At 38.6% G+C, this 10,949-nt stretch overlaps 1 protein-coding gene across 1 annotated transcript; it reads left to right on the forward strand.

Moving 5' to 3' along the window:
* Nucleotides 1-9,550: 9,550 nt before the first annotated feature.
* LOC142471004 (olfactory receptor 11A1-like) lies at nt 9,551-10,492 on the forward strand. The gene has a single exon (XM_075577804.1). The coding sequence runs from the start codon at nt 9,551-9,553 to the stop codon at nt 10,490-10,492; it is 942 nt and encodes a 313-aa protein (XP_075433919.1).
* The last annotated feature ends 457 nt before the right edge of the window (nt 10,493-10,949 follow it).

Genomic DNA, 10,949 nt, shown 5'->3' on the forward strand with positions numbered 1-10,949 from the left:
CCCTTTGCAGACCTGAAATTCTTATGAACAGTTCAACAAACAAAGCATTGCACTTCACATTAGTTTATGAAAAATAAATATAAAGACAAAAAATGCTTTATAAAAATTATTATATTTTTATTGTTTAATCAATCATTTCTGTTAATAATGCAATAAAATGCTGTAGAAAAATAATTTTATCTTGCATTAAGGATTATCCAACATGTCTTCTGCCCAGCTCATGATAATCACACAACAGTACATTTACGTTAATGGCTCTGTTGGAGGGCTCTGTTGTTGTATTGTTGATAAGCTTTGAACTTCAAGTTGACTTGTTTGTTACAGTACTGTGCAATAGCAGTTTTAGAAGGGTTTTCTTAGCTAGGCCTGTATCTCACACAACATGTTAATCTTATTACTAGTGGTAATCTTATTAACAGCTCTGTGTGGGGGGGGGGGGGTGTTGTGTTGTTGATAAGCGGTGAACTCTAAAATGACTTGGCACAGCACAATAGAAGAAGCTTTGAAGGGCTTATGGAGCGCATGCGTGGCATGGTTTGTCAGAGGTGTTGATAAGAAGTTGAAAACATGACTAGTGTGGAATTAAAAAGCAACAGTACTGTTTGATTCTCATAATATCCATAATTGCTACAGTATGCAAGCCCATGGTGATAACCCCAAAAAATATATACTGCATTTGTAAAACTTGAATCTCAGAATATCCATACTTGCTATGCAAGCCATGGCGATAACCAAAAAAAAAAATACACGGCATACAGTACAGTATATATTTTTAAAACTTGAACTAACTTCCAAATGAATGGGAAGTTATACACACATGCGCATTAATAATCAACAAGGTCCCAGGTCCCAACCAAAGAGAATTACACGCAGGCACAGAACGGTGAGAGCAGGCTCGGGAAGATTAATGCAACCACAAAGCAAAGCATTTGAAAATGGATGGTTTGTCAGAGGTGTTGATAAGAGGTTGAAATCCTCGAGCCGTGTGTGTGAGGGGGGGGGAGGGGGTGCGAGCTGTGCTAGCTGTATGAAGTTCCAAGCTGTAGTTCAAAGACATATTCTCAACAGGCCATCATAATGTTTTGCTCCCCACACCCCCAAATAAAAAAAACCAGTATTACAGTATGCCACCCACCTCTGAAAGAACGCACATGACTAGTGTGGAATTAAAAAGCAACAGTGCTGTTTTATTCTCATAATATCCATAATTGCTACAGTATGCAAGCCCATGGTGATAACCCCCAAAAATATATACTGCATTTGTAAAACTTGAATCTCAGAATATCCATACTTGCTATGCAAGCTATGGCGATAACCAAAAAAAAATATATATATATATACAGCGTACAGTCCAGTATATATTTTTAAAACTTGAACTAACTTCCAAATGAATGGGAAGTTATACACGCATGCGCATTAATAATGAAGAAGGTCCCAGGTCCCAGGTCCCAACCAAAGAGAATTGCAGGCGCAGAACGGTGAGAGCAGGCTCGGGAAGATTAATGCAACCACAAAGCAAAGCATTTGAAAATGGATGCTGCTTTGCTATTCGCAATCGAGTGTACTGTAAAAAGCCGCTCGGCTATTTGCACTAAAGTGGAAATAAAATGAAAAAAAAAAAAAAAACATCTGAAAAAAACATCTTAGGCAAGAATCGAACCCTGGTTCACTCTATTAATGGGCTGCAGCATTACGAATCAGCTAAACATTTGTTAGAAAGGGTGAATAAACCGCTCATCCGTTTTTTTGTTTTTGTTTTGTGTTGGTGCTTAAATGCGATATGTAACAGGTGCTTTAAGGGAAAAATATAGACTATTGTAAGTCTCACTATAGTGTCCTAACATTGAGTGCTTGGTATATGAGGGAGCCTTTTTTGATCCTCTTGGGATCTACTCTGAAATACGAATCAGCTAAACAGTAATACCTGCTGATGGGATGACTGGATTTGCGAACATGTCACTGTAATACAGCACATTTTTTTTCTTTAATCATATAGTATCTGCTGGCACCCACCCCTCAAATAAAAATCACTTCGTACAGTAAGGTATCAAAACATACTGGGGCTTATGCAGAGAGGTACGGAGCAGAAAGGCTTAAATTCGCCGCAGGTTTGGCATTTGATTGTGTCCTATGCAGGGTACTCCGGTAGCGCGGTGTGCAGGAAATTGCTAATTAGGCGAGTTTCACTTGGCGTGAAACTCGCCATTCTGAGGCGCGCGGTATCTGGCCACAATACAGCCAACTTTTGTTGGCAGGCAAAATTTCCCCTGAACGCGCCATTTAGTAGCTCCGATTGGCGCGTTCATGCGCATCGGAGCTACTGGAATCGTGCGTGTATCCGCATTGGCGAAATCCCGCTTCTCGCCACACGTCTGGCGAATTTGAATTGGCCCGCCAAGTTCTCGCCAGTAACTGCCTACATGAGGAAATTTTTGCCTCTAACCTGGCGAAATTTAACTTTACGTTCCTCTCTGCATAAGCCCCACAGTATAATGGTTGGTCGGAAAGGCATTTAGAATTTTTTTTTAATAAGCAGTTCACCTTAACCATGGAAAGTCATGTAGAAAACAGTAAGCGTGAAGTCTATTATTAATGATTTGATTCTACTGGACTACAGTATCGCAGACATGAATGAAATGTGACAGCTTACAGTAGAAGGGCTTTGGAATTTGCACATGTGTGGCAGGCAGCTCAGCGATTTCAGCCAACATGTTAATCGTGACATAGAATTGCGATTGCCTACTTGAGTTTCTCGACGGTATCCTCTCATGAGGTTACTTTTTGCTGTTATCTACTATCAAGATGGATGCACGCCCAGATGAGCTTCTATTTAAATCAACATTGGATGCATGCTCTGCAGAGCCTCTACCTCAACTAACAGTGAGGGCTCGCCCGGCTGCACCAATAATAGGAGGGGGACAGCTTAGGCACCCTGGACCTCCACTCGAGGAGGGAGCTGCTGGCGAGTGGAAAATACGAACTGGCCAATGGGAATCACGCCTATGGGCCTGAGACCCGGCAACGGTTCCCTTAGCCAGCCCCCAACCTCCCGTTGGGTTGGCGCCACAGCGTCTCGGAGGAACAAAGGCTCTGCCCTGTGGCGAAACATTTTACTGAGTGTAATAAGGGAGGAATTGAGAACTTTAGCTTTTTAGCTATCGATAAAGTTACACCTAGAGAGCGGGGTGGGGATATGGTTAAACTCCTAGATTGCTTGGAATCCAAATGGATTTTCATGTTAAATACTAAATCATCTCATGGTATTAATATAGAGTGGAATCTTGTACATTTCTTGGGAGAATGAATTGTTACTATAAGCTGTTACTATTATTTCTATAGCCGTTATTAATGTTTATGAATACACCCTCTCTATTTACTTTTATAACATTAAAGGATGGATTTTGAATTTGAATAAGGGATTGTTGAAGGATTTAAAAACTAAAAAGTGATCTTTTTGCATATTTGGTATATTTGGTATATTTGATACTTTTGAACACCTGACATATTTTGCATATTCTGCATATTTTGAAAATATTGCTTTATAATCTAGACTAATATGTCTGTTGTAATTATGTACGAATAAAATTAATAATGAATTCTTCGTGTTCCTGAAAGTGTAATGGCATCATCCATTCTACTCTCTACTCTCTACTGTTTATATTCAAGAAAAGTTAAAGATCAAGTTATCATTTGTGTATTATAATATTACAAAATTATATTTTATGCATGATGTTTCTATGTTTGACCAATCTTTTCTTATTATGGCATATATATATAACACACAGGGATCTGCAGCCAGGTGAGAAGCTGCAGAATTAACTCTGCTCAAACACTGGGAGGGAAAAGATACCAAACAGTGGATAGGAGGGTGGTGCTCACAGGGAGTGGAATAAATGGCAAGTGGAAAGAAAGAATCCCTATTAAGAAAACCACATACACAAAACAAACAAAAAATAAATAAAAGACGGAGAGGTAGGGTATTTAATAGAGGTGTTTAATATATATATACCTCTTAATTAAGCCTAGAGGCCACCCAGATCATAGGGTTCACTATCAAAACCCCTTTGAGTAGTGGGGTATAAGCAGTTAAATGCTAACCTAACTAACCCTAGGGTCTGAGTGCTTTAGGTGCCCACGGACGCAGTCTACGAAGCACTCAGACAAAGTGGAGCCCACATCTCACCGATGAGCCGACGTACCCTACGTACGTTTCACCGTAACTGGCTTCATCGGGGGGACTCAGACCCTAGGGTTAGTCTCTCTCATATATCTACATTTGGTATTACCCAACTAACATTAGACAGTTAAATGCAGCTCTGTTATGCTTAAGGTGCCTATGGCTGTTTCATCTCAGCCATTACTAAGAGCAGCCTTATTTTGCATTCAGCATTTGCATTCAGCAGACGAGCCTGCATTTAACTGTTTATACCCCACTACTCAAAGGGGTTTTGACAGAGACCACCCAGATCATATGGTTCACTAAGGCTTAATTAAGAGGTATATATATTAAACACCTCTATTAAACACCCTACCACACCTCTCCGTCTTTTAATTATTTTTTGTTTGTTTTGTGTATGTGTTTTTCTCCAAACAGTTTATTTTAATCAGTTTATAATAAAATATAAGTTTTAATTAGGGCGTACTCTCTTTAGTGCCACACAATAGGGATTCTTTCTTTCCACTTGCCATATATATATACATATATTTAAGAAATTATTATATGTATGCTCATATTATATTACACTATATAATACTATGGTCTTTCTTCTAATTACAAGGAATTAATGGTTGATTGGATTCTTTAAGAGCTATTACAATAAAATAAATAATGAATACACAAGTAGTAGATAAGAGATATAATTCTTCTTTTATTTTCAAATGCATGTATTAACCAGTTTCTTTGGAGACTTAGGTATGTCTGTTGGCAGTTTTATTTATATCATATTGGATCAATAATGTGATTTATTTTAACAATTTATTTTAACAATTTATTTTAACAATAATGTGTAATATTTTAACAATATTGTATAATAAAATGTGTGGTTTAAATCATATTATGCATACCAGCTTTTCTACCCAGCAACAGGTGTTGACGTGGGGGCGTGCTTGCCCCTTGTGGCGTGTTCCCATTGGCCATTGTGTCCTTATGTGGGAGTTCACTTTCCCCATCACTCACTGGATCCCGGTGCCCGGGGGGGAGGTCTTGCCTGAGGCCTGCCGGGGAGTTACCTATGGCGATGACGTGGCGAAAGGACCCTTCCGTCGCCGTGTCGTGGTGGGATCAACAGGCAGGCCCCGGACAGTGTGATGCTCCCTCCAAGAGCGCAGCGGGCCTGGGGAGAGGGGCGAGGATTCTGGTCTCCAATTATGAGACATTGTGGGAGATGTGGGGGCCGTCCCGATGGGCTGGTGACGTCATCACCTTTTGGCTCGAAAACGAGCATTTAGATTTTTGTATATAAGGCATTAATGTTTGTCTCAGTACATGCTCCTTGATAAAGTGTTTTCACATGAAACGCGTAGGAGGGTGTTCACCTCCATTTTTTAGATGGTTCAATAAAGAAGAAGATTTTTTAATCATATTTTTGTGTTCCATTCTTGGCTGTGCGCCAGTTTTTTTTCTCTTTTTTTCTCTTGTTTTTCTGCCTGCTGAGAGCCCGTCCCTGGGCCTGGTTATCAGCCCTTCCCCACTCACCATTGTCCTGGTACTTAGCCGCCCCCAGCCTTCGTTATGACCTGGCATTTCTCTGCCTGCAGCCCAGCTAAGTGAATAACTGGGTCTGCATGCAGAGAAATGGCATAAATGACATACTGGCTTGCTAACTGTGTGGGAACATGCTAACCAAAGGAATTAAAGTGTTCTTTTTATGTTACAGTCCCCATTCCCCAATTCATACAGTTATGCCCCTTCCAGACTTCACAAAGTGATTAGCTCTTTTCTGGAAGGGGTTACACAGAACATTACAACCAGGCCAAAAAGAATCTTAGGATTGTATGAAAGTTGATCTTTTAAAAAGATTTGCATAGTGGTTGAGAATTTGGTACCCATTGTACCACTTCTGTAAAAAAATAATTCCCCTTCAAAGTAAACAGAATTCTGACTCACAAAAAAACGAATACTTTGCAGAATAAAATTACTTTGGTCAATAGGTAGGGGGCTATGACTGGCCAGATAGTGCTCCCTATACCTGTATTGAACATCACAAATGGTTAATAGCTACTATAGAGCACTATCTGGCTAATCATAGCTCCCTACTTGTCCCCTAAAATATGGTTCAAATGCATTTTCTCAGATTGTATTCTGTAAATCTACCATCTACCATTTTAGATTGTAAGTTCTCTGGGGAAGGGACACACTAATGCCTTTCGGTTAATGTTCTGTTTAACACACTTGTGTAATTTTGTATATTATCTTGTATTGTCTCTTTTTTAACTCTCTAAAATGCTCTGTATATTGGTGTCACTATATGAATAGACAAATTGTCACATGCCATATATTGCTATTCCCCAGAAACCACTTCCTAACGAGTCTTTGTGGAATTCTCCATAATGGTCCAACTCCACAAAGACTCCCCTCCCTATTGTGAGCATGTATAAGAGGTCAGAGACACAGCACAGGTTTAATACAGAGCTTATCCTGGGAAAGGCCGCACTGCAATGGGGGAGAGAAACCCTATTACCTACACACTCCTCTTCCTACGGACATCCGTCTCTCAGTTCTGAACGTTTGCTGCTGAGAAATATTATTTCCAGGAGAAAAATGAAACTCTATCTGGAAAAGGAATAAAAGACCTATGGTAAGTAGAGTAAACTACGGTAATCTCTTTCAGAGCTGGGTGTTAAGTACTCATATACAATTGAGTAACAGTACTACATAGCGGGTTAATAGTTGATGTCTCAGTCAGATGTATTATTATAATTAAAAGTATGTATTTTCTTTTTGCATCTATGTGAGTAGCACAGGAGAAATATTACCCCATCTTGTAACATGTGGGAATTTAAGATTGGCTGAACAATATTATTTTACTGTGGAGCAGTAAAAATGATACTTATCTGGGTATCATACCAAGAGCAAAACATGTACAAAAAAGTGCAACAGATGTAGGAAATATCGCATCACGTTAAGAAGTTTCCCTTTCCTTTATACCACATTTGTGCTCAAGTTTTGCAGATGGGAAACTTTGCAATGCCCCTGTGTCACAAATTGTTTCACTAAAGAATAATGTAGTTCGGTAATCACTAACCTCAGCAATAAAAACTAATAAACCATCAAATTAATTTGTAGCAGAAAAATTGAACATCATTGAAAAGTCCCAGAAATAATTTTTACTATAATGAGTGTATTTGTACTCAGGTTTATAAAATGCTCCCAAATTAAATGTTTCCTTCATACCAAAAGGTATCATTCCTTTAAGATTAAATAGCCAAAATAATTTTCCGGCTAAAGGTTATTAACCGTGTGTTGTATTTGTATATACTGTTTATTTAGAAAGTTTTCATACAGCATTATTAGCAGGTGATTGGGGAAATGATCCATAAAGTAGGCGAGGTATAATTACACTAAGGAAATTATATCAAGCACTGATATGTGTCCTGAAAATGACAGATGTGGTACAGGGCATATACAACATAGGGATCCTATCACAGCCCAAACTGCAACTTCATTACTAAAGAGTAAGACTGTTAAGAAAATCAGCAAATGACCATGTTACATTATTCCATAGATTGGTGTATACAGATAATTTTTCTATTGTCAGATTAGACCAAACTGGGTGATAATCCCTTTCCAGTTTGCTGCTACAGATGTTGCCAGTCATATTGTTCCTCAAGATAACCCAACATATCCTGTTATAACTCAGAATATCCCATAGTTACAATATGATTCAGTAAGCAAAAAAAGGTGGGTACGGCAGAAATGCAACAAAATATTAAATAAAGTGTTTGTAAGAGGGATATCTGGTTGCAGTGGATGTTAATATTCAGTGGCAGTGACAGAGAAGAATATCTCAACATATCCTAACATATCACATCATATCACATCATATCACATCATATCCCAACATATCCCAACATATCACATCACATGTGGGAGAGGGAGTGGCTCAGTGAGTAAAAGACACTGACTGGCACTGAAAGTTTGAAGCAGGGGAGCTTGGGTCAGTTCCCGGTGTCAGCTCCTTGTGTTCTTGGGCAAGTCACTTTATCTCCCTGTGCCTCAGGCACCAAACAAAACATAGATTGTAAGCTCCATGGGGCAGGGACCTGTGCCTGCAAAATTTCTGTGCAAAGTGCTTCGTATAACTAGCAGCGCTATACAAAAACATGCTATTATTATTATTATATCCCAACTTATCACATAATATCCCAACATATCATATCATATCATATCCCAACATATGCCACCAGAGGAAACAATGACGCAGGCTACATCTGTAAATCTCACTGCCGTTATCACTTCTATTTTAAGTTTCAATTAAAACATATATTATTTATATAGTTTTGTGGTTTGTATTAGGACCTAATAACCAAAGGGCAGATTTATCCCAAGTAACGTCAATTTATTTTATTATTTTCCTCCAATTGGATCATTGGGCAGTGACACAATATGTGCGCCTGCATTACTTGTACTTCATATCTTTAAGCACATGGGGAGAAGAAGGGAATAGTTGGTACGCACAAAAAGGGATAAATTACCACTGAAGCCTCATTTTCTTTACGTGTTATACAGATATAACCAGATTTACCCTCCCAGAAGCCACCGGAAAAGCAACGTGTGAGAGGCAAGAGAAACCTGATTGCCATTATTTAGAGTCAGAAATGACTTCCACTTATGAGACATCAGTGTTTGATGTTTCACTGGGGTTTTTGTTTGGCTTCCTCTGGATATAAATAGTGTAAGTGCAAATATATAATTCCTGTACAGTACATATTGTATTCTTTTAACCTCATCTATTATACATATTGTATGTAACATGTTTTCCGCTATTCTGTCCCTATCCCTAATCTGTTTTTTTTTAGAAAAAAAATAAATATATATATACACTGAATATATATATATACAGTAGGGCCCCACTCATACGGCGGGTTCCGTTCCAGGTTGCCACCGCTGTAAAGCAGGGCCCTACAGTACTGTATTGTACCTTTGAAAACAGGGGTGCAGAGTTGTAAACCGACTGTTTCGCTGACAAATGGCATCTGACAAGGATTGGCGAACGCGCTTAAACTGTTGCTTAGTGACAGCCAGATACATTGCTTCTGTGCATGTCATGCTGTAAATCGCCCGGAAAAACAGAACAGGCGCCGAACCTTATGAATATGGGTATACATTGGGAAACGCTGTATGAGTGGAATGCCTTATAGCGGAGCGCTACTGTGTATAAATATATATATATTATACAAAGTATAATAAAGCATAGTGTACTTTGTTTACCATTAATATATCAAGGCTTTTATGTCTTATATGTATTATATGTCTGAATAAACTCTTTCTCCTTGCAGCACTAAAACTGATATTTAATATGAAGATCTACTTTTCCTCTAACATCCCACAATGCTCCGGGAGAATCAGACCTCAGTTACATTTCTGCTTCTGGGATTTCCATCCATTTACAACTTCAAGATCTTACTTTTCTTTGTCTTCCTTCTGTTGTACATTTTCACCTTAGCTGGAAATTTCCTGATAATTGTCTTGGTGTCCACCAGTCACCAGCTCCATACGCCCATGTACTTCTTTCTCAGTCACCTGTCTCTGTCTGACATCTTGCTAACCACAGATATTGTGCCTAACATGCTATATATAATAATGGCAGAAGGGGGTGTTATCTCTCTCGTTGGTTGCATCAGCCAATATTTCCTATTTGCTGTCTCAGTAAGTGCTGAATGTTTCCTCCTTACAGTGATGTCTTATGATAGATACCTGGCCATCTGCCACCCATTGCGTTACTCTGCAATTATGGAATTTAAGCTTTGCTGCCAAATGGTTTCCTGGTCTTGGTTCTTAGGTTTTATGGTAACACTAAATATGGTTATTGTGGTGTGTTCATTTCAATTATGTAACCCTAATGTTATTGACCATTTTTTCTGTGATTTAACCCTTCTCTTAGAACATTCTTGCTCAAACACATTCATTGTGGATACAGTAATATCTTTTTTAGTCATACCTTGTGTTATTCTTCCTTTCAACTTCATCATTGTGACTTATGTCTGTATCACTCTCACCATCCTCAGGATCTCCTCCACCACTGGGAGACAGAAAGCCTTCTCCACCTGCAGCTCTCACCTGGCTGTTGTGTGCACATATTATGGGACACTGATTGCTAAATATGTGGTTCCTTCCAAAGGACAGTCATTGACTTTAATGAAAATAACTTCTCTTCTGTACACAGTCGCCACCCCGTTATTCAATCCCATCATCTACACTCTGAGGAACAAGGAGATCCAGGCAGCTCTGTGTAAATGTATCAGTATAAGGGTACAAACATATTTTGAGTAGCAGGAGATAAACAACGGAAGGTCAATTCTATTGGGTTATTTTAAAAGCGGTAAAAATATGATCTTTACTGAAAGATATAGTAGATGCAGTAGAGATATCTCTTATAAGCTGTAGTTTTGCAGCTACAGTATATTGATGATAAGGAAAATATGCATCAAAGAAGGTATTTCAGCACTATTATTCTCCTCAAGCAATATGCTAGATTTGGACAGTGATAATATACAGCAGAGCAAAATGTAAATATAGATGTTTTTGGATGCGCAATGAATCACATAATATAGAGGATAAATACAAATGTATGATATCAATAACAAATAGAAATCACACAAGGTGCCACACCGTAAAATATATTGTTATAACGGTATAGGAACAAAAGTTTAGAATTGATTCAAATTTAACAAATACCATTCCTAAAACGACAAAACTTGTTGTTGATGAAAAAACTTGCCACTAGAGA

Source organism: Ascaphus truei, chromosome 20 (assembly GCF_040206685.1).
Source record: "Ascaphus truei isolate aAscTru1 chromosome 20, aAscTru1.hap1, whole genome shotgun sequence".
In the NCBI taxonomy this organism is placed as follows: Eukaryota; Metazoa; Chordata; class Amphibia; order Anura; family Ascaphidae; genus Ascaphus; species Ascaphus truei.

Bases quoted from the DNA above. Each gene is read 5' to 3' on its own strand.
- LOC142471004 (XM_075577804.1), top strand. From the start codon at position 9,551: ATGCTCCGGGAGAATCAGACCTCAGTTACATTTCTGCTTCTGGGATTT.